Raw genomic sequence first — 22482 nt, 5'->3', positions numbered from 1 at the left:
GACATAGGCCTTGTTTTCATTGGTTAATTTTGCTGTGACCAAGGATATGAGTGTTCTGAGCGAAAGTGTTGTCTGAATGTTGGAAGATAGCAAAGCAATGTATTCATAGCAGGCCACAGGAAGCCCTCTTGTCTATAGCCGAGAATCAAATTAAGAATTTACCACACAATGTGGTAACATTTTTTATGGTGGCTGCATGCCAACTCAAAGCAAACAACCAGAAAGGTAAAAGGAATAATATTTACTTTTTAAAATGGTACAAAAGTATCAAACTTAAGTGGAATTAAAAGTCAAGAGACAGAATAAATTGGAAGATTATTTCAATGTACATTAATATAACATTTTAGTTATTGATAAACTGGTATTATTCCTCCCCATGCTTGTGGATGGATCCAACTTATAGATGAGGCTGCTGGATTATATTATAAAGGTTAATACAGTGGTACCTCAGGTTAAGTACGTAATTCGTTCCGGAGGTCCGTTCTTAACCTGAAACTGTTCTTAACCTGAAGCACCACTTTAGTTAATGGGGCCTCCTGCTGCCGCTGAAGCACAATTTCTGTTCTCATCCTGAAGCAAAGTTCTTAACCTGAAGCACTATTTCTGGGTTAGCGGAGTGTGTAACCTGAAGCGTATGTAACCTGAAGCGTATGTAACCCGAGGTACCACTGTAATTGAGTCAAAGGGCTAATATTTCTTGCAGCCATACAAGTATTGAACAGATGTAGTGCATTTATTATTTTATTAGTAAAATACATATTTGATAGGTTGTATTCAACTAAGTTTTATTCTGAGTAGACCCTTTGGAAATAATGAACATAAAACTGTTGAATATCACCCAGCATCTCTAAAATACTATATAACACTGGGGCTGACCACGAAGGTTTCCAATGGTTTCCCAAACTTTGATCTTCCATCTTTTTAAAAAAGTGTCCCATCTTCTTAGAAAGTTATGGAGCAAAATGTGCAGGTAGCATTTAAGCAATTTCTGTGAAACGAGAGTGGTGTGGCTACATTGTATACTTCTGGTGGTGAGGAATGCTTCCTGTTATTAGATAGCAATAGCATTAGTTTGTCTAATGTCCTTAATAAGGATCAGCAGCACATAGCTGACATCTCATTGTAAGCATAAGGTTATTGGGAGTAGTTGTCTCTCTAATTTTGTATTATGCCAGTCCCAGGGACAGCCATTTTCTATTATGCCGTGCTCACTCCACAGCTACCATTTTGTGCTCACTAGCCCAAAAAAGTTGACAACTGCTGACCTCATGTAATAACAAAAAACACCCTGTGATGCATCATGTTACACAAAAAAAACTCATTTTCTAAAAAATGTCAAACGCTTCAATCTTTGCAATTAATCAAATTGTAAGTTCTTATTTTTTACATACATTAGAACAGAATAAAAGTCAGACATGTAACTAATTGATGCAGGTCCTTGAAAAACTCTTGGGCAAACACATACAACAGACCTCCTCATGAGCAGTGTGCTTTACTGCATTAATAACACTGCTTTATAACCACTAGACAGCTGATTCACAGCAAGGAAAGAGGATCAGGATGAAGAAAAGCCTTTGAACAGAAGGTAACTGAGCATATGTCAAGGCCAAGAAATGCTACGCTATCTAGCTTCTCTGTTTTCCTACCAGCATTGATCAGCTTTATTGGATGGAGGCAAAAATACGTAACTGACACTGGTCACATTATGCCATAACTTATCACACCGGGGATGGGGGCAGGGAAGCTACCCAACACATAATAAACTTATTCCAGGATACAAAGCGCAAATTAAATCATATGGCACTCCCTATTCACATACTGTACATACAAAATAAGGGAATAGAAATTGTTACCTTCAGGTTGATACTTTATTCTCAATTCATCCAGCAGCACACGCAAATTTATGCTCTCACTTTGAGAAGCTTCAAGTTGTCTTTCCTTTGCAAAGAGCTTCCGTTCCATTTCTAAGACGCGTTGACTCTCAAACAGAGCCTTCATCCGCTGTAGCGACAATTCACTTTTCAAATTTTCTATCTCTTTTCTGCAAAATAAATTATCTGTATGAATACTGAAATACATAGTTGCATTAACATTAAGTTCCTAGTGTTCTTACCATTCCAGCCTTGAACTCACCACTTTTCAGTACCAGGAAAAAAATCCTCCTATCCCATTTATTCCAATAATGTGTGCATGTTAATAAGATAAACTACAGATTGACTAGCAGCAAACGTTTGTAAAATAGATTACTAGTGGGCCAGAATACAATAGAATTAGCAGATCCATTTAGGAGTTACCTATGGTAAGATAAACAAGAACAGGTTCATGCTGCTGCCCTATTTGATTTGTGTCTTCCTTGCATTGATGTGGGGACATCAATGTGCAACTTAATATGATGGTTGTGACAGAGTTGGAAAGACACTGTGGAACAGGCTGTCAGTGTTACCATGTTTCTACCATTACTCCTATGTTTTTACTACCTGTCTGGGAGAGAGAATGGGGTTCTGACTAGTAAATTTGTCTCAGATTTATGAAACAATACTTAACTTTAACTAAATAGGTTTTGTTTATTTGTATCTATTATGTATCTCATTTATTTCCCATCTTTCCTCAAAGGACCGCAAGGTCTCGTATATGGTTCTCTTCCTCTACAATTTATTCTCACAACAACCCTGTGAGGGAGGTTAGGCCGACAGACTGACTGACCCAAGATCACCCAGTCAGTTTCATGGCTAAGAAGAGATTTGAACCCTGGTCTCCTAGTTCCACACTCAAACCACTACACCAGACTCAGAATCAGGTTGTCAGTTTCTATAACCAGCTGTGAGGTTTTAATACTACATTTCTAATTCACAAGACTTACTCTGAATTCTCAAGTTTCATCTGAAGCAAATCGGTGTAATATCCATCTTCAGATTCTGCATATTCTGAAGTGCTTGAAAGTTTCAACGCTTTTGAATTTTCAGACTTCTGGGAAGATAATTTTTTTTAAAAAAAATGAGCTCTTTTCTTTTTGCCATTTCAGTCATCTGGGTTTGAATATTAATGGCAAAGAGGAAACTTTTTCACATAGACAACACTGACAGAAGTGCATCTCATTCAAATGTAATAATAAATTATGCTGCATATCAGCAGAGGAAGTTGCTATACCAAATTCTCATCCCAACTTGGTCTACTTTAGGGCCAAGCCAGACTGGCTTTGTATCGCCTGCTGGAAAGCTGAAGCATACCTTTCTGTCCAGTATTTTCTGGAATCACTACTGAAGGTGTTATCTACCAAGGGCTAAACTAAAGTAATAAATGGCAACCATTCAGCAATTCCTCAGCATGTCCCAAAATATGTTTTGGGTGTTAAATAATACCACGGGTGTTAAAATTTACAATGGACAGTTTGATCAATCTCTTCTTGCTCATACAAATAAGGTTGCCTTCTGTTCTCCAGTCAGGAATATGTGACACTGAGCATAACCAAGCATACAAAAATACAATTTTACTCCAGGCAACTGTTCTTCATTTAAACCAGGACTCAGTCCTTGTACTTTTTCAGAAAGTGTTCAACCCTGGAGCACAAATAAAAGAGGATGCCAGAGAATATTATATACATCTTTAAACTCTAATTAGAACCTATTGAAATATATCTGAAATGAGAAGGGCTCAGAACCTGGACATGGAAGATGTATCTTGCTAGGAATATGCACATACAAGTGGGGTCTCTTTTTACCATCACTTGTGACTGCAGGCTCCCGAGTGTGCATGGTAAATAGTTTTTAGGCTCCAAATAATGCTCCAAGGAGCTGGATCAACTCAACATCCAGATTATTTCAGTTATATTTAGATACAGTGGTACCTCAGGTTACAAACACCTCGGGTCACAAACACTTTGGGTTACAGACTCCGCTAACCCGGAAGTAGTACCTTGGGTTAAGAAATTTACCTCAGGATGAGAAGAGAAATCGTGTGCTGGCAGCGCAGCAGCAGAAGGAGGCCCCATTAGCTAAAGTGGTACCTCAGGTTAAGAATGGACCTCAGGGATGAATTAAGTTCATAAACAGAGGTACCACTGTAATTCTGTAAATGTAGTTTTTTTTCCATTTACTTCCTGGCATAAATACTTGTCATACAATTAGTAACATTCTGTTTCAATCAGATGCACAATGCATGCTCATTGTCAAGTCAGTGATCCAGATTACCTGGTTCTGTGCTTACTGTGCAATGTTTTCCAACACAGTTGTATGTGCTTCCTTACCCAATTACTAATACTTTAAAAAAACAAAACCAGAATTTTATTCTCCATGCATATACCATGGGCTTTTCCAATTGCTTCACTTTCATTAGAAGTTCTTCTATTTCACCATTCTTTTGTTGAAGCATGCTTTGCAAACGTTCCAGCTGATCATGCTCCCCTTGTGAACCTTTCATCCGTAGAAGAGCAGCCATCTGTAGCTACAAGATAAACCAAATATTGGGTTGGCACTTTTACAAATATTCTGTTACAGTACACATTAATGCAACTCAAGTCCCAGAACAGAATGACCAAGATTCAGAACTCCAAGACACTAGTTCTCTGAACTCAAAGAAATTTTGAACTTGGTTTTTCCTCTGTACTCCATACCACATGTCAAATTGCTTTTGAAACTGATTGTTGGCTGAAAAGCTCTGTGTAACACATCATTGGTCTCAGCTGCTTAAAGTTATTGAAAATTCATTCGTGAATGTTTACCAGCCTCCATCATCTATTCAACAATAGCCATGCTATGAGCTGCTTGCTAGTAGCTGCTAGCTAATTTACCAGAACACAATGTTATCACTTTAAATTTCCTCCACTGCCCCTTCATTCCGTAGGCTTATTTCACCAAAGTTTATTCCTGAGAGGCATATCAAACTAATACTGAGCTGACTGTGGCATTTGGAAGAGGCCTACAAGCAGGAGTCTTCTAGTGTACAAACACTGTGATTTGTTTATAGTAAATTTAAGTAAAATGACATTTGATGCATTGTTGTCGGCCACTCTGAGAAAATTTGTAGAAAAGCAGCATGAGAACAGCAACTCAAAAGAACCCTTGTTTACGATCTCAAATTACACAACAACTACTAAAGGTCTTTATTGCTCAGCTTCTTAAACAATGCTCATTTCTCCAAGCTGAGTTTTTAGAACATTCCTCACATCTTAAATCACTTTTTAAAAAACCCAATTCTATCATTTACGTATATGAAAAATAAATGTCTGAGAGAGTACAGAACTCTAGCACACATATTTTTAATTCCTATCTTATAGTTTTTCAATTTCTAACAAAGGAAATGTTGACTTAATCATACCTTCAGTCTTTGCTGCTGTTCTCTAGTGAAAGAATACTGATTTTGTAGCAACTGATATTTTACTTTCATACTGATCAACTGACGCTCCATTTCTGCTCTACGGTCCTCTACCTACAACACATTAAGAAGAAAAAAACTGTAAAGCTGGTTCTGGTATCATTTAAAATTTTATACTTTAGGAACTAATAGTAATGAAACCATAGTAATTTGTCTTTCACATTATCTTGTATGTTAGTGTCGTTAGCTAACGCCCTATTGTTAGTGTCGTTAGCTAACGCCCTATTAGCTAAAGTGGTGCTTCAGGTTAAGAACAGTTTCAGGTTAAGAACGGACCTCCAGAACGAATTAAGTACTTAACCCGAGGTACCACTGTAGTAGCAAAAGAATTAGTTGCCATGAAACCTGGCAGAAACATTTCTACAAGCATTTGAAGGAATACTTTATATTTAATATATGTAAAGTCATTAAGTAGTTATATATTACCACCACCACAAAGATTTCATGCACTCAGGCATAAAAGTTCAACCCTTCAATTAAGCACCAATATTTGTTAGGGCAATACACACTGACTCAGCCTATAATAATAATAATAATAATAATAATAATAATAATAATAAAGCAGCATCCATCCATGATGTTCTAATTCTTTCTTTCAGATAGTGGTTCCTGCAGATCCAGCTCTGGGAGTTGGACAGGACACAACTCAAAGAGTTATTTCCTTACTAGGTGTTCTGAATTACTGCTGTTGTGCTACCTGTATTTATGGCCCTGGACTGTTCAGACTAACAGGAATCAGCATGCCCAATCTGCAGGCACTTGGCACACCAATTCAACATGCGGAAACACTTCAACAGAACTACTTCAACCAATCCAGAGGATTTTGCAATGACATGGTCGTCTTGAAGTATTTCTACTATGAAAAGACATTAAGCTCAATAACTGTAAAGTACAGTGAACTAAAATATTTGTTCCAAGTATTATTCTGACTTTAAATTGAACAAATGATTCAGATACATTTGTCAGCTTTTGAAGTGAGCAAATGCAAGACGCCTGCGTATAACTAGAAACACACTTTCTAAAAATCTTTGACACATACTTTCCTGTCTTTTTAAAAAAATAATCTTATTAGGTTTTCAAGAATAAATAAATATATAATCAGGGAAAGTTATTACTGTATTGAATAAAATACGCTGATACAATTGCATTACACTATTATACTTCCCACACCCTGCAAACTAACATACACAGAACCACTATAAGAAATAAACTAACTCAAATAAAACTAAATACCCCTCCCTCATCCCCCACAGCCAACAGACCCTTTGATTCCAAGTGTCATAAGAATGGCCCACACATACATTTTCTGTTAACAAAAATAAGATGAGTACCTCAGCGAATAAGGAATTGCCTTTACTGGAAGGATCCAGGGCTTCTTGCCGTGCATGGTCAAGCTGAAGCTGAAGGTCTCTATTTACTTCATGAGCTTTCTAAAATTGAGTCAAGGAAAATCGTTAGATCTCCGTTACATTTTCACAACTAAATTTGTGTTGTAGTGTAACACATGCTCTTATTGATTTGTGGAGTTCACTTTCAGGATCACTGTTGTGTTGTTTAATAGTTAATGCAATAAATCTGTCACCACCACTGCAAAGGCACACCCAAAGAGCCTGCTCTTAAGTCACATTAAAGGAAAATGAAAGAAAAACTGATGCAACTTCATGAGTGCAAAGCCACAAGAGGCTTCTCACCACTGCAAACAGCATTTGAATGTTACTTCACCCATACAATGTCAAATATTCAACCTGGTGTCAGGCAATATTTCAGCTAAAACTATCCAAATAGCCTTGGTTAGAAAAGAAGCTCGCTGTTTCAGCATTAAATGAGTAGTGTTATTTTCACCATCACTATCAGTAGGAAGCATGATACGTCACCTCTAACGCGTTACAGTATGAAACAATATCTTTTTCTCTGTCTTCTCTCTCCTCTTCGAAACGTGCCAGTCGATTAGTCAGATTGCTGTTTCCAAGTTCTAGTTGCTCCTTGCTGTACTGAAGATCATGTAACCTGTCCTCAAGGTCTGCCTATCACAAAATTTAGATACCATATGAGTAATTTACTTGCTAATTGTATATTCTGGAATACTATTTTGCCTTTTAAATTATTTGTACAAGGCAAGGACTGCAACCTGAAGCAGAGATGAATGTTAGTACTAGTGCTTTCAAGGATATTAGATCATGATCAAATTTCTATAGCAGGAAGGGTGATTTTATCTGTGGTTTATTATTATTAAATACTTTATTCACACTAATTTGCTGCATACCTTTGCCTGTTCAAGTGCCACCAGCTCAAGTTGAAGATTGAGCACTTCTGAAGACATGGTTTCATGTACACGCTCTGACATCATGCGCAGTTCTTCTGTTTTAGAAGCAAGGACTTCCTTCAGATGCTCCACTTTGTGTTTCGACTGTTTCTCACTAAGAAGGGTTTCCTCTAGTTCAGATTTCAGTTTTTCCATCTTCAAAACAGTACCCAGAGAAAACACCTTTTGAGTTCAGAGTCCTTTAAGCATGTCCCTCTACCCACTTGTGAGCTGATTTTTCCAAATAGCTTAAGAAATTCATTATTTATTACATTTATATCCAGTCTCTTCCATCATGGAACTGAAGGCAGCATGCATACGGTTCCCAGGAGGTCTCTCATTCTCATCAATATCCTATCAATATATGATAAGGAAGCCATCGCTTCCTTAGTATTTGCCCAACTCGAGTACATCTGAACTACATAGGATTTTAAGATTATGATATGTGCTGTCATTAGAAAAACATTGTTCAGAATCCCAAACAAAATTACCATAATTCTATCATACACTATGTAATCATACACTTGTAAGTGGTAAATTACCACTCTTAATAAGTGGCTCTTTATCACTCATCTATTCAAAACAGCTTTGTCAGCAACTGAATTATGTTTATAACACTTTCAAGATAGGCATTAATAATTGCTTTTAAGGTATCACCTGCTGCAAGTAATACGTATTCTATCACCAACCTTATTCTTAAGTTCATTTGTTTCTTGTCCATGCATTCTTACTAGTTGTTCACGTAGTGCATCTAATTGTATATTTTGGTGTTGCTTAAGTGTTTCACATTCAAGGTTCATACTTTCTAGCATTCTGTTCTTTAGTTCTACTTCTCTCTGGAGAGTATACTTTTCTTGTTCAAAATTCTGAAAAATAAATTTCACATTTACAATGTAGGATAGAAAACTGTTTTTAAAGGACCTTCCATTAAGTGTGTGGTCAAAAGTATAGGTCTTAGCAAGGATGGAAAGGTCCCCGTACACACTTGGGATTCCCAAGCCTTCTTTTCTATTTCACCCACCAAAAGAGATCACCTGAGGTCCAAGAGTATGCACAAAGCACCACAAACACAGTGCACCCAAATGCAGGCAGATGAGGTACAGTTTTCATCATGTGGCAGGGATTGCTTTTTAAAAAATCAGCCTTATTTTATGTGAGACAATGTATTAAGTTATGAAGAGTTTCATAGGCCCCTGTGATGGCCTATGAGATATGCAAACGTGGAAGACTGGTCTTCCTTCTTGTCCACCCACCCATGCACACACAGCTACCCCAACCAAACATCAGGAACTAGGCTTATGGGAAGCTTGTGCTCCTTTCTCCCAACAGCAGATAACGAAAGAGGGACTTCAAAAACTAAACTTTGTTGCTGTACACATCTTATGCTGCCTACCTCTTCACAAGCATGCCTCATCACAGGCAGTATGTGCTGCCTTTAGCTTTAGCAGGCAGAAAATTGTCAGAGCATGTCTCATAGCTACTGTGTCATTAACAGATTTGCTTAATCCTATGCATGACAGTGAGGTAGTGAGTAAAATCCAGGTGAGTAGGAGAGATATTTCCATTACTTGGCTTCCATCTTTCTCCCCCCACCCCAGCAGCACGTTTCCCATGCATGTTTACCCAGAAGCGAGTCCCATTTACTTCCTCCCAAAGTGCATCGACCTACAGCCACTCTTTTAAGAGCAAGAATCTTTTGTAGCAGTTGATAATTTGTACAGTATCTGATTTCATAAACTTCCATGTTTTGTTTAGTACACATAGTGCTGTATCCTGTGAATCCTCTTAAAACAGATTTAGGCAGAGCCAGATGACCCTGTGAACTACCCTACACATATCTTTGGGGGTCCCAAGCAGCTCTCAATAGAACCAGGCTGCTAATGCTTTGCATCCAGTACCAGTACCACATTTTGTCCACTTCATGCTAAATAGGGTACAGCTTGTTTTTTTAAAACAACAACAACAACCTGAAGTCACGTTTGTTGTTGAGGTACTAGTAAAAGGCCTTGGCAAACCTGGGAGTTTTTTTCAATAGGTATTCTGTACATATTGATCCAGAAATAGGTCTGAGAAGTCTGGGTTTAATGAGGCTTCCACTCTAGCAACATGTTGGCTGCTCTTTCAATTATCTTATAGGTACAGTAGCACTATGAGAGGATTGAATTTTATGGTTCTCTATCAAGCTCTGGCACAGGTTGCTAGATACTCTTCTTACATGTTAAATATTTTAAATTTAATGACTAACAGCTTTGGCATTCATGCTCCCATCAGTAGGTAGAGTTGAATCAATCCAGGGAGAGCAACTTTCTGTTGATTGTTTAAAAGCTCACCTCCGTTATGGTGACTATTTCATTCTGCAATTTATCTAGCTGATTCTGTAACAAGCTCTCGCTCTCCACCAGATCTAAACCATATTGTGCTGCCTTTCTTCTTTCCTCCTCGGCTTCTTTGAGCTGACGTCGGAGACGTGAAATTGTTTCTTGATCGGGCTCCATTTTCATTAAAACTCACACTGTACTGTATGTAAATGAAGGAAACAATTAACAATATTAAGCCTATTTTGTTAATTCAGCTTTTACTGATAAGAGCTCTGATAAACTTGTGGTTTTAAACAAGAGGGCCATGCCATGGAGGCTACACGTGCCTAGCTCTTTAAAGAATAGGCAACAGACTTCATCAGTCATACATAGCATTAAAGGGAAACAGTCTCTAGATTTAGGGACACATGCACAGGAGTATTTCATCCAGAGCCAGAAGTATTTTAATGATTGGGGACAGAGGAGAAACAGCCTTGTGTTTGGCACTCATAGCTTGACGCCAGATCAGATACTGACTGGCCCTTTAACAAAGTGAGAAAATGGGAAGGACATTTATCTACTGTAGTTAAAACATCAAGGGACCTTTAATCCCAAAGAGCAGGGGCAAGGCAGTGGAATGACAGGATGAGCACAAATACATGATAATATAATGGGGAAAATCTTTGTCCAAGCTAGAAACACAATGCTGTAGCACTAAGTAATTTGCACACTTTAACGCTTTTCATGTGGCACTGTTTGTAACTTTAAAACAGAAGGTTCCTCTCAGGGATGAGTACAACAGAAACTGCAAAGCTAAGTTTCCAGACTCAGGGCCAAACTAGCTGTTACTTTTACTTGTTAGCAACAACAGCTGTCTGTTGCCCCCTCTGCTCACATCTTCCCCATCCCTAGTATTTAGTTTTTAAACTCAACCAGATATAGCTGCTAACCACAAGAGTATCTTTAATAATGGGACACAGAAAGAAGAAAAAAAGAAGCTCTTTTTCCAAACTATACTGTCTAAGTAATGTGGTGGTTGGGGGTGGTTCCTGGGCAGACTGGCCTGATCAGGGGCAGAGGGGGTGCACGGCCCTGATACACGGCTCTCATTACTAACATATGGTGATGCACACGTAAAGTGCGTCCAGCCTGCAATTTCAGTTTCTTTGAATTGTAAAAGATGTTTTCTAATGTTAGCTGTTACTTACACAGTCACAGTGACAATAAGTGTCTTTATCCGTTTCAACTTGATTAGGCTAGGTAGCTTCCGTCTGCATTGTAATCTTCATGATAATCTCCATTTTGGGCTTTCAGCAACTCCTGTGCATTTTCAAAGTAGAAACTGAGTAATATTTTTGCTTGATAATCATGAAGTGTTACTAAAGAAGAAATCTAGTATCAATACAAAACCAAGAGCTTTTTGATGGATTTTTAAAACTCAATTAACAGCTTGAATTGCATTTGTTGCTGTTGTTTGGAGGGGGGAGGACTGGAGCAGGAACACAAAATCCCACTTTTAGACATCCACTATACATTAACAACAAACTTAAGAATACAGCCCTGAAAACAAAACAAAAAATGTTTTTAATGTTATTCTATCTTGTAGATAAAAGACTAGTAACTCACCTTTAAGTGTATTCCATCTTAAGATATTGTAAACTAAAATTCAGTGACTTTTAATTAGCAAATAATCTACTTTCTTTCTGCTCCGAAAAATCTTCAGCTTTTTCTATCACACTCACTGTTGCCTCCCAGAATAGGTAAAAATCACATGGTGAGATAATTGAAATGCAAATCCTTTTCAATCTACTTGGAGCAGCTGTTCACAATTTCCATGGCTGCCAAAGCCTACAAGCCTGTCAAAGAACAGTGGCTCTCTGTAACCAAGGCCAACATAGTTCTTGTCTCTCTTTGCGTTCCAATACAAGCCAAGCCACAATAATAATTAAGCAAGGGTCCACCCCCCCCCCATTATTGTTTACTAAGCTTTAATGAACTTTGGAGCTCAGCATATTAGATTCTTGGAAAGTTTACACCCAATTCCATTATGTAAAATTAACATTAAAAAAATTCTATGCTAACTATATATAGTATACAATCGGGGCATTTCAACTGGTATCTTACTGTACACACTCTTCTATAGCTGATGACTTGGAAACAAAGCACTCTTGCTATTTTACACTTCGAAGAGGAAACAGGAATAGAGAAAGGCATACGAGATAGATGCTTTTGATTGTTTGTACATAGATGCCTACTCAAAATAAAAGGGTAAAATTAATAGCGATCAAGTTTCATTGGGCTGTAGGTTATGACTTCCCTTATTAAGGGAGTGATAAACTGCTCTGGGTAGAAGACTATAAATACTCAACAAATAACATTTACAGAGCAATCCTAATCATGTTTACAGAGAAGTAAGCCCCATTATGCTCAATTTGCTTTACCCACTGTTTAGGATTGAGGACTTATTATAATACAGTCTATCACAATAAAACATTCAAAACTCACCTGAACCTGTGGCTACTATCACAACAAGAATGGAAAGGAACTTGGGAAATTTAGGCTGTGACTCATCTTCATTGTACCACTTCAGATTAATGATTTCAGGGCCAAAAGGGAGACACAGCACAACTGTGCAGGGTTTTTTTCTTTATCTCAGATATGTTTCAAGGGGAAGTCTTATATAAAGAGCTCTCTCTACAACTATGCATGGTTTATTATTTTAATAACAAAGCAGAGATACAATCTATCCAGTTGCGCCTTAATTTTCATAATGTAATTTGGCCAAAAAAGGTGAGCATTAGATCTGAGTAAATACAGTATTACAGCGGATCACTTGCTACTGGGTTGATCCCTCTCCTTCCAACCCAGAACCTCTTATCTACGATTTATATGGAAGAGAAGAGGATGCCACCCTACAATTATATGTAGTTTTTATGGTTCCTCATATAAAACTAGGTGGCAAAATATAATCTAAGTTGCAATTACTCTACAAGTAATAATTAGGACCACATATAAAAACATGGGATAGCTGCCCAGAAAAGCCAATGATGCAACAATTTGGACTGAATTCTGATTTGAGCCATATGCATTATATCCATCCTATTTCCTTGAAGATAGCACAAAGGGCTACCTTAGAATCTGCTAGCAAGCACAAATTCAAGATCTAAGACATAACACTTAGTAGTTCACAAATTGTGGGCAGCTTTCCTAGTCAGCCAAGTATTGGTGGTTGCCAGAAGCCTGTCCCCCATCCAAAGCCTTATTCCTATTCATGTGCTAAACCTCTGAAATACATGTTCTCAAGTATCATTCCCTGTTCTATTGTTTGATGTGGGGGTTACAGCATTAAAAACCAAATTAAAAATAATGTAATTGCATTACATATAGCCACAGCCCTCTTTTTCAGCTAGGAGGTTGAGAGGAGGCTGGGAGTCATTCTCAGTTATGACGGATCAGTGTTTGGATGCCCAATGTAATTTGTAGGGATGGCTCCTTCCCATCTCCAGCTAGAGCTAACCATGCTTGCTGAAAGAGGTTGTCTCCTCAATTGCACATTTCAGAAGCTTTCCTTTTCTGACCACTTCCATCAGGAGACCAAGGAGAGCAAATATTCCTTACCAATGCCTGCAAGCATTTAGTAGCTACTACACAGGCTCTCCAACCCACCCTTTGTGACAAAAGGCTGGAGGAGAGGGAATGGGAAGAGGAAAGCTAGCCTGACAGCTAAGCAATGGAGCCAAAGGCCTTCATCAGGCTATTTGGGCTTCAGGATTTCAACAAGCTATCTGTACCTACCTTCAGCACAGTAAAAATAAGAGCAGAGCGAGAGAGCAAAAAAAGCCTGCCATGATGAAGCGCAGCCTCATCATTTCCCAACTTCATCAAAAGGCAAGTGGCTCAAGGCCGCACGGACTTTACTAGCCCAGTACTGGAAAGAAGAAGGTGCCCCATCTAAAGAAGATTGGCAAGTTAAACTAATGGAATATGCTGAAATGGCAAAACTGACTATGAAATTAAGAGGAAGAGAAGATAATGAATTTAAGGAAGAATGGAAAATGTTTATTGTATACAGTGGTACCTCGGGTTACAAAGCTTCAGGTTACATATGCTTCAGGTTACATACGCTTCAGGTTACAGACTCCGCTAACCCAGAAATAGTGCTTCAGGTTAAGAACTTTGCTTCAGGATGAGAACAGAAATCATGCAGTGGCAGCGGGAGGCCCCATTAGCCAAAGTAGTGCTTCAGGTTAAGAACAGTTTCAGGTTAAGAACGGACCTCTGGAACGAATTAAGTACTTAACCCGAGGTACCACTGTATATACAGAGGCAATGTACACAGGTCAATACATTAGCAGGGTTTTAAGTTTACTTGTAATGTTATTATGAATCGATAATACATTATTTAAATATGTTATAAACTTAACAATGGACATGCACTATCTTGATAAATTATTGAACTAAGGAAGGGATTAGAGGGAAGTCAATTTGTTTTGTTATTATTTTTTGTTATTTTTGGGGAATTAATAAAATATTATTAAAAAGAAAGGCAAGTGGCTCAGCGCCACTCAAGAAAGCAAGTTGAGGAAAACCGAGTGGAGGAAAGGATAAGCGAGCAGAGATGTGGAAAAAGACAAGAGGGAAGAGCATCCCTGTGTTTCATTTGCTTTGAAGCAGCCTACGGGAGGAGAAGTGAAGAAAGCCTCTTAGCACTCAATTCAGCAGGTGGATTTCCCCGCTCCCCAGAACAGAGATACAATCGGGTCGGGGTGTTTCACCTCAACTCGCGCCACTGAAAACTCAAGAGCAGGACCATTTTAAAAAGCAGTTGGCGACCATCGCAAAAGGGTTTCCTAGAGAAAGGCAGAGAGAGGAAGAGGAGCGGGGATGGTGGGAGAATCCTTCCTCTGATAATCCTTCCACACAGCAGCCCCTCTCTATAACCCCCACACCCGCCAAGCATTTCCCTCAGCAAACAGAGAAACAGGAAAGCCAAACGGAAAGAAAGAGAAAATAAACTCCTCTCGCCCCCTCTCAATTGCCGCTCACCTGCGTCTCCTTGCAAACGTCCCCAGTTCCAGCTGCTGGGGAAGCAACAGAAAGATCCGCCAGGTCTCCAGTTTAAATTTCGCCCCCCCCTCCGTCCCCGCGCGAGATGGCCCAAATCTCACGATACTTTATTGCTTTCCCTTTTGTGGGTTGGTCGGGGCAGGGGGCGGGGCAGCCCAGCTCCAGATGCGCGCGCGGGTCCGGAAACCTCTCTGCGTTAAGCATCTAGCGAGAGCTCGTTTGAGGCGCGCGGGCTCCGCAATAGCAAAAGCGACGCGACGGAGGGGCTTCCCTCCCTCTACTCCCCAGCTAAGAGCAGGGAAGTGTCCCGTTGAGGAGGCTCGCCCGTGGCAGCTGCCGGCCCGTAGTTGCAAATGGCTTCCCTATACATTACCTAAAAGACATATCGCCGTAAAAAAGCGGGCAAGCGCAGGAGATCAATAGGCAGGGCGCAAAAGTAGGTGAAATGACGGGAATGGAATGGAATAGGGTTACAAATGCTAACTTTACGAGCCGTGTATTAAGGAGCCGTTCTCTCCGGCGTCCTTTTCTTGTGGCAGGTTGAATGCTTCTGCCGTGATAAATAGGCACCGGCGGCAGGCAGCTCCGCATCAGACGGAGCGCTCCGTACGGAAGAACAGGAGCTTCCAGAGCCCTGCAAACACATAGCTAGCTGGCTGGGCGGAGTCGCCATTTTCAAAGTTCTTCATTTTACGACACCCTTTCCCCTGCCTTTCTTACTTCCCGTCATCCCTTTTTCCTTCGTAAATACTGGCGGGAGTAAGCAGCTGGCGATACAGTGCTGCTGCTTTCTTCTATAGGCTGACGACTCCTGCCCTGTCCTGTTTTGTTACTAAGTACGTCGCAAGTGTTAGAATCATAAAGGCTCATCAGATCGGCTCTCCGTTTCCACTATTTTTATTCTTTCAAGCAGCTCAGTCCCCAACACTTCTTTCTTCACAAAAGACTTCTGTCCGTTTACTTTCTAGCATTCAGCATGCTTCACATCTATGGAGCAAGTAGACCTGAAGTGGAGAAACTCATGCTAAGAAAACAAAATACACTTGCTAACGTACAAAATAATGATACAGTGGTACCTCTGGATGCGGACGGGATCCGTTCCGGAGCCCCATTAGCATCCTGAAAGGAACGCAACCCATGTGTGCGCGTGTCGCAATTTGCTGCTTCTGCGCATGCGCGTGACGTTATTTTGAGCGCATGCACGAGTGGTGAAACCTGGAAGTAACACACTCTGTTACTTCTGGGTCACCATGGAGCGCAACCCGAAAATACTTAACCTGAAGCTACTTCAACCCAAGGTGTGACTGTACATTAAACATTGTTGCCATCAATTACTTTTTATGTTTGCTCCTAAGGTAGAGATACCTTTTGCAAGCTTCAGCTACTTCACCACCAGCTGTGCCTGTTCCCCAGGAACCAGCTGTAATACATTATTTTGTAACTGCGGCATGGACTACTGCAGCGCAGTCCTCCTGGGACTGCCTTGGAAGACTATTCAGACATTTCAGCTGGTGCAGATCCTAAGAGCCAATCCAGATTTTCGAGTATGGGTGTTATGTGTTGTCTATAACACTTCCATCTACTTCCAAGAGAACAATGCCCCAAATTACCTGTCACTGGAGCCCTATTCCAGGTGGTTGACAACTGTATGGGAGGGAGAGTAGGGACATGCCCTACTCTCAAGTTGTGATAAATGATATGAGGTAGGCAAAACCCCAGATGAGCCTAATTTGTCTGAAGGTAAATTCCATAGTGACTGAAGGCTTCCATAGCAAGATCTTACGCAGCAGCGCCTGCCTGCTCACCCTTGGGCAGTCTTACACATAAAGCATGGGATGAGTAGGTGAAGAATCCAGGGCTGACTGGGTGAGGCTGAAGCCTGGGTACAGCTGACTTTTATAGCCAGGGAGCAGGCCAGAGGAAAGAAGCTTTCCTTCTAGACCACTCCCTAAACAGCACCCCAGGCTCACCCACAATTGACTGCAACCAGGCAAGCCCCAGCAGCCAGTGCAGCTGGTGAATGAGGAAATGATGTCCTTCCCTGACTGCACCAAAGATGGAAGATCACCTCAGTGCCACAACTACACTGGACCACAACTGCTGCTCCCCTCCCCCACTCAAACTGGCAATAACCTAACCTGCTTTCTGTTATGTTGAGAATGAACTTAGAGTAGGAAATAATAATACAGTACTGGTATGGAATTCACATGTTTCATTTGGCTACACAATGAAAAAGTAGATATGTCACATTTTATTCAGTGGTTAAGGAAGGCTGGTACACCTAGCATTATCTTTTCTCAAAATAAAATCAGGAGTTGAAAAAGGGCAGCAGCAGAAGGAACCAAGTGCTATTTAGGCAGTGATCCAACTTTCTTAACAAACAGGCCATTTTTCTAGCATAGAGTTTGCAGTTTAATAACGTGCAGCTGCATTATGATTTAACTACACAAGCCCTTAAGTACTGCTCTAGTGCCCATCCTTATTGCTTCAATCAGAAACTAAACAAACACTGTACGTGTATTAAGAGCCAACTTCTTCAGTCATTCTGTACTTCAGAATAAAAACAGCCTCTTTATAATGTACCATTTTTTAAAAAAAAAATTGTACCAAGAGCTCATTCAAAATAATTTGAACTTTGCCAATGGAACTGAAAGTTCATGTTTGCTTTCATTTTAATGAATGAACCATTATTAATTACTTTTATTTCTACAAGTTTCCTTAAGTATGTGGTCTGGTTTTACGAACTTCAAAAAGGATTCCGTGTTCAAATGAAAGTTTCCTGTTCCAGAGCATACACTTTGCTTTCTCTCTTTTTTATATTCTGTCTTTTTTTTAAAAAAAAAAATATAATAATATTCTGCCTTTCTACCATCATAAACTGAGGGCGATGTAAGTACATTTAGCATCCCAAACCTGCTCTACTTCAGCAAAGTTGCTTCATTATGTGTTTTTAAGCCATCATCCCTTAAGAACCCAAAGCAATCTTATCTGGCCTCCTGGCTAGAAGGTGTATCAAAAATACAGTAAAAAGTGTGGTCACATTTTCCCTCCTAAGGAAATGGAAGAATATTTTCAGCTTGTAAAAGAAGTCATATTTTCACTGTGTATATATTACCACTTATATGTTCCAGCATGCTTCCGCTGTTGGTGTTTGACGCTGAATATACATGGCATTAGCTGTAATCCATATCTGTCCTGTAGCTTCTTGAGAAATACTGCTTTTGATGTATTTCCCCCAAACCAGCTTCCAACTGATTAGAAAATGGAAACCACAGTTAACCTGAGGTGTGTACGTCAGAGACAGCCGTTGAACATGTGCAGATGACAGCTTCAGTGATAAAGAGTTCAGCACTGGGTGATGTGCATCGACTGAAGAGATCCCCCCTCTGGTCTGCACAGCAACATGATGCTACTTGAAATGATGCGGTGAGGGGAGGGGGAGCGGGAAGACAACATCAAACTGTTTTCAGCCCCTAATGTGTTCATAGCCTTTAAAGCTACATCTTTCCTTGTAGGCTTTGAGGCCTGTTATTGTGTCATTTCATGGCAGCATGCTGTGTTTTTCCTTTTACATTTTAGTTTACATTTTGTTTTGTTTTAATTTCTTCCATCACAGATCTCCAATTGCAACTGCATGCTTAGAGGAATTTTTCTCATTTCTATACATGTCAGAATTGTGAGAACAATCAGTACTGGGTAGCCTAGAGGCATAAAAGGGGTGTCTTCTTTGTTGAGATTTCACATGCTTGCAACTACAGTGGAATGCCTTCAGCATATTATCTGGCAGCACTCTTCAAAACAATATATATTTATATTCCTCAGAACCCGCCTTGTTTGCAAGGAGGCCTGGACTGACATCATGCTCTGGCTTAGAAGACAGAGCCTCAACTTGTCTCATTTTCCAAAGCCTTCATCACTGGCTATGATAGGAATCTTAATGTTTATATATTATTATTATTTGCCAGAATTGCAAAATTTGAAGGCATCCCCTTCTGAAATGAACCATGCTAAAAAGAGGCTAATTGATGCAGACATCTTCTTTTGTACTTGGCAATTTAAAAGTTTGAGGCATTTTAAAATGGGGAAATGAAGAAATGCATACGGTATTTATTTATTTTATCTGCAGACTATTATATGTTTAAATAATTACATCATATACTTAGGAGCAGCTAGAGATATGAGGGGCCAGAGCCCTCCCACCCCCCACATACCTCCCCCTACTCATCCTATCCCTACACATCTCTAGCAAGTAATAAGAAACAGTTTACAAAAAAAAGGCAAATAGTGTTTTTTATTTCAAATAATGTTTTATTATTATTTCAAACTAACCCAACAGGCGTCCGCTTCCTGACTGTATGATTACTTACTCTTTTCTTATATTCATTTTCACCCTTAAAATACTATCTATTTTTTGTTATTAATTCAAAAAGTAACAAACTCTTACTTATAAGCAGCCAGGAAAGCTGGGGGGGGGGGCAGAGAAAAGGAGAAATGGGTTACAGTACACTGACTTGGAGGGATGCGGGTGGCGCTGTGGGTAAAACCTCAGTGCCTAGGACTTGCCGATCGTATGGTCGGCGGTTCTATTCCCCGCGGCGGTGTGAGCTCCCGTCGTTCGGTCCCAGCTCCTGCCCACCTAGCAGTTCGAAAGCACAATTAAGTGCAAGTAGATAAATAGGGACCGCTTACCAGCGGGAAGGTAAATGGCGTTCCGTGTGCTGCGCTGGCTCGCCAGAGCAGCTTCGTCAGCTGGCCACGTGACCCGGAAGTGTCTGCGGACAGCACTGGCTCCCGGCCTCTTAAGCGAGATGAGCACGCAACCCCAGAGTCGGATACGACTGGCCCGTACGGGCAGGGGTACCTTTACCTTTACACTGACTTGGACATCTACAAAATCCCGTCTGAAAGTCCATGGAGTTCTTGAATGCTGCATATCTGTTCAATTATTATGCATTAGCTCCCTCTTGTGGCAGTTCTACACATTTCTTCATTATACTGAATTTTGTGCATAAAATACTGGGGAGCAAGATTTGAGATTTGCTGTTCTGTGAGTTTAGGGTTGCTTTTCCCATTCCTCTTTCATTTGTTTAATCTATTTCTTAATGTATTTATTGTGAAGGAAAGGTAGGGCTGCCATATGGCCTGAATTTCCTCCAGTCTGTTTTCTGGTACACCTTGGACACAGTCAGTGCTCAAGTGAAAAACAACAGGGCTTCCTATTTTACACAACTGTTAAGTGTGCAAGAAACCTCCCCTCCCCACACTGAGGAGCCAGTGTGACATAGTGGTTAAGAGCAGTAGACTTGTAATCTGGTGAACTGGGTTCGCGTCTCCGCTCCTCCACATGCAGCTGCTGGGTGACCTTGAGCTAGTCACACTTCTCTGAAGTCTCTCAGCCTCACTCACCTCACAGAGTGTTTGTTGAGGGGGAAGAAGGGAAAGGAGAATGTTAGCCACTTTAAGACTCCTTCGGGTAGTGATAAAGCAGGATATCAAATCCAAACTCTTCTTTTCACCAGGCCAATCTAGGTGTATTCCAGTGACAGTAAACTCAGCCAAGACAATCTCTGTTCCAGCCTTTGCAGTTCCTGACACAAGCATTTATGCTGGTTAAATATTGAAGTAATAGTAATACCTTTGATTTAAGTGATGGGAATTAATTTTAGAAAACACAGTATACTGATCTCCAGGATGAACACCGCAAGACTAGTGTGACTGGTGTGTAGGTCACTTTAAACTGAAAATCCAGTCCCAGCTAGTGGACAACCAAGGAATATGATTTGGACCCATGGCGGTTGTGTAGCAAAAAGAAAATAAGACAATCATTTGCAATTATGAAATATACTGCAAATAAATATGCTATTTCCAGTATCATTTTAAGAAACATTTAATATGAAGTCACAAGCCTTATTTCAAACACTTATTAGTAGCTGTATACTACTAAGTAAATCAGCAGTTATAACTAAACTAAAGGTTCTGTTAATACTAGGGGTGTGCAACAGATTTGAATGAATCCTGAATCTTGAAGCAGATGGTTCAGAAGGATTCTGGGCTTGTTCAACCCTACAGAGACCAAGTAGGGACCTCCAAAGCACTTAGTGGCTGCACTTTGAGTTGACAGTGGACACCAGACGATATTTATTTTAAATTTGCCTACAGGCGTGTGAGACAGCGCTGGAGCTGTGACAAACACAAGGCCCACATTCCTAGAACTAGCCAAGTCTGTAAAAGAATGGAAGCTGGAAAGTCCATCAAGACATGAAAGCAATAGATTACTACAATGTGAGTAGTAACAATGAGCAACTTTCCTATTATTTACAGTGGAAGTAGATCACAGACCAGACGGTGATGAAATGTAAGATTTGTTTATTTTTAATAGATTTTTCCAAGTGTGAAATTTCCTGGTTTTAGATGTATGGTTTGTTTTTTATTCTTAAATTGTATTTGGAGCCATGATTCATGGAAATGGGACTGTATACAATTTGTTTAAGATTTGTTGTAATGGCTAGTGACAAATGGCTTGATACGTTTTCTAATGAAAAAAAAATGAAAACAGTGTTTTTATAAAATTATTAATTCCCGTAAGGAAATGAGTCGTATGACACTTTAAAGACCAAGTAATTTATTGCAGTATGAGCTTTCATAAAATGAAGATTACTTCCTCAGACAGTGAAGGTGTTGGAAATACATTATATATGCACAGAGGAAAACTCTTTTGCAAGGTGAGATTAAAAGATAAAGGAAGACATTGTGAAAGCTTATATATGCGACGGAATTCAACGTCACACTTTGATGAACATTCTGTCTGCTCAAGCGTTTCAGCCTGCCAGACCGAGTGGTCACTCCCCCCTGCCCCCCCAACCAGCTTGCTGTTCAACACACACCCCTGAGCCAATTTTGGGGGTGCACAGGGGTGGGGGGGGAGTCCTGTTATGCAAGCGCAACTCCTTGTGCAGGACTTCTGATAGGGCTCTTTAGGTGAATCATCCCAATAATATTTGGACTCATGCAGATGGCATTCAGCATTCATCCTGATTTGCTTGCACAAAGTTAACACGGTGATTGGACTATGTCTGATCTTTATTGAGCATTTCTCCTGATTTTTTAATGGGGTGCTTATATGAGCATTGATCCAGCAGTCATCCTGACTTGCATACAAGGTGTTTATACATATTCCTGTTAATTATTCGAACATTCCACTTACATTGCTTACATAGCCAAAAGAGCAATAGCAATGGGCAAGAGCGAAGTATCAGGATATTTTGGTGAATTGCACAACATGTAGAATTATGGGGGGGGGGGGAAACACCTATAGAAGACGAAAATGTAAGAGGAGAGGAGAACCCTCCCCACAAAAACATACCAGTAGGGATTGAGAATGCTTAGTGCCCACACAATGCTGAGCAACTGTTGAGTGGTGGAGGGACAGACTGAAACACAGAATGG

General features: G+C 40.1%; 1 protein-coding gene and 1 long non-coding RNA gene across 6 annotated transcripts in view; one reads left to right on the top strand and one right to left on the bottom strand.

Moving 5' to 3' along the window:
* The window catches only part of SPDL1 (spindle apparatus coiled-coil protein 1), a 21266-nt gene extending 6023 nt beyond the window's left edge, over window positions 1-15243 (bottom strand). For 2 of the 5 annotated variants that reach the window (XM_028717498.2, XM_028717497.2), the window contains exons 1-11: window positions 15016-15243; window positions 11178-11289; window positions 10003-10189; window positions 8362-8538; window positions 7634-7828; window positions 7245-7394; window positions 6702-6800; window positions 5314-5424; window positions 4300-4440; window positions 2861-2967; window positions 1854-2041 (exon numbers count right to left, since the gene is read on the bottom strand). In XM_028717498.2, coding sequence (XP_028573331.2) covers window positions 1854-2041; window positions 2861-2967; window positions 4300-4440; window positions 5314-5424; window positions 6702-6800; window positions 7245-7394; window positions 7634-7828; window positions 8362-8538; window positions 10003-10173 — 1339 coding nt within the window. In that variant the 5' untranslated portion in view covers window positions 10174-10189; window positions 11178-11289; window positions 15016-15243. Of the gene's footprint in view, window positions 1-1853; window positions 2042-2860; window positions 2968-4299; window positions 4441-5313; window positions 5425-6701; window positions 6801-7244; window positions 7395-7633; window positions 7829-8361; window positions 8539-10002; window positions 10190-11177; window positions 11290-11595; window positions 12214-12474; window positions 12598-15015 lie in introns of those variants that run through there. The other 3 variants (XM_028717494.2, XM_077924435.1, XM_028717495.2) reach the window with 3 other exon arrangements.
* Window positions 15225-22482, top strand: LOC114590904 (uncharacterized). Its single transcript, XR_013391875.1, has 3 exons — window positions 15225-15472; window positions 18281-18425; window positions 21196-22482. It is a non-coding gene; the product is annotated as an uncharacterized LOC114590904 (long non-coding RNA).

This window comes from Podarcis muralis, chromosome 2 (genome assembly GCF_964188315.1).
Source record: "Podarcis muralis chromosome 2, rPodMur119.hap1.1, whole genome shotgun sequence".
NCBI lineage: Eukaryota > Metazoa > Chordata > Lepidosauria > Squamata > Lacertidae > Podarcis > Podarcis muralis.
This window is presented reverse-complemented; position numbering and strand designations above follow the sequence as displayed.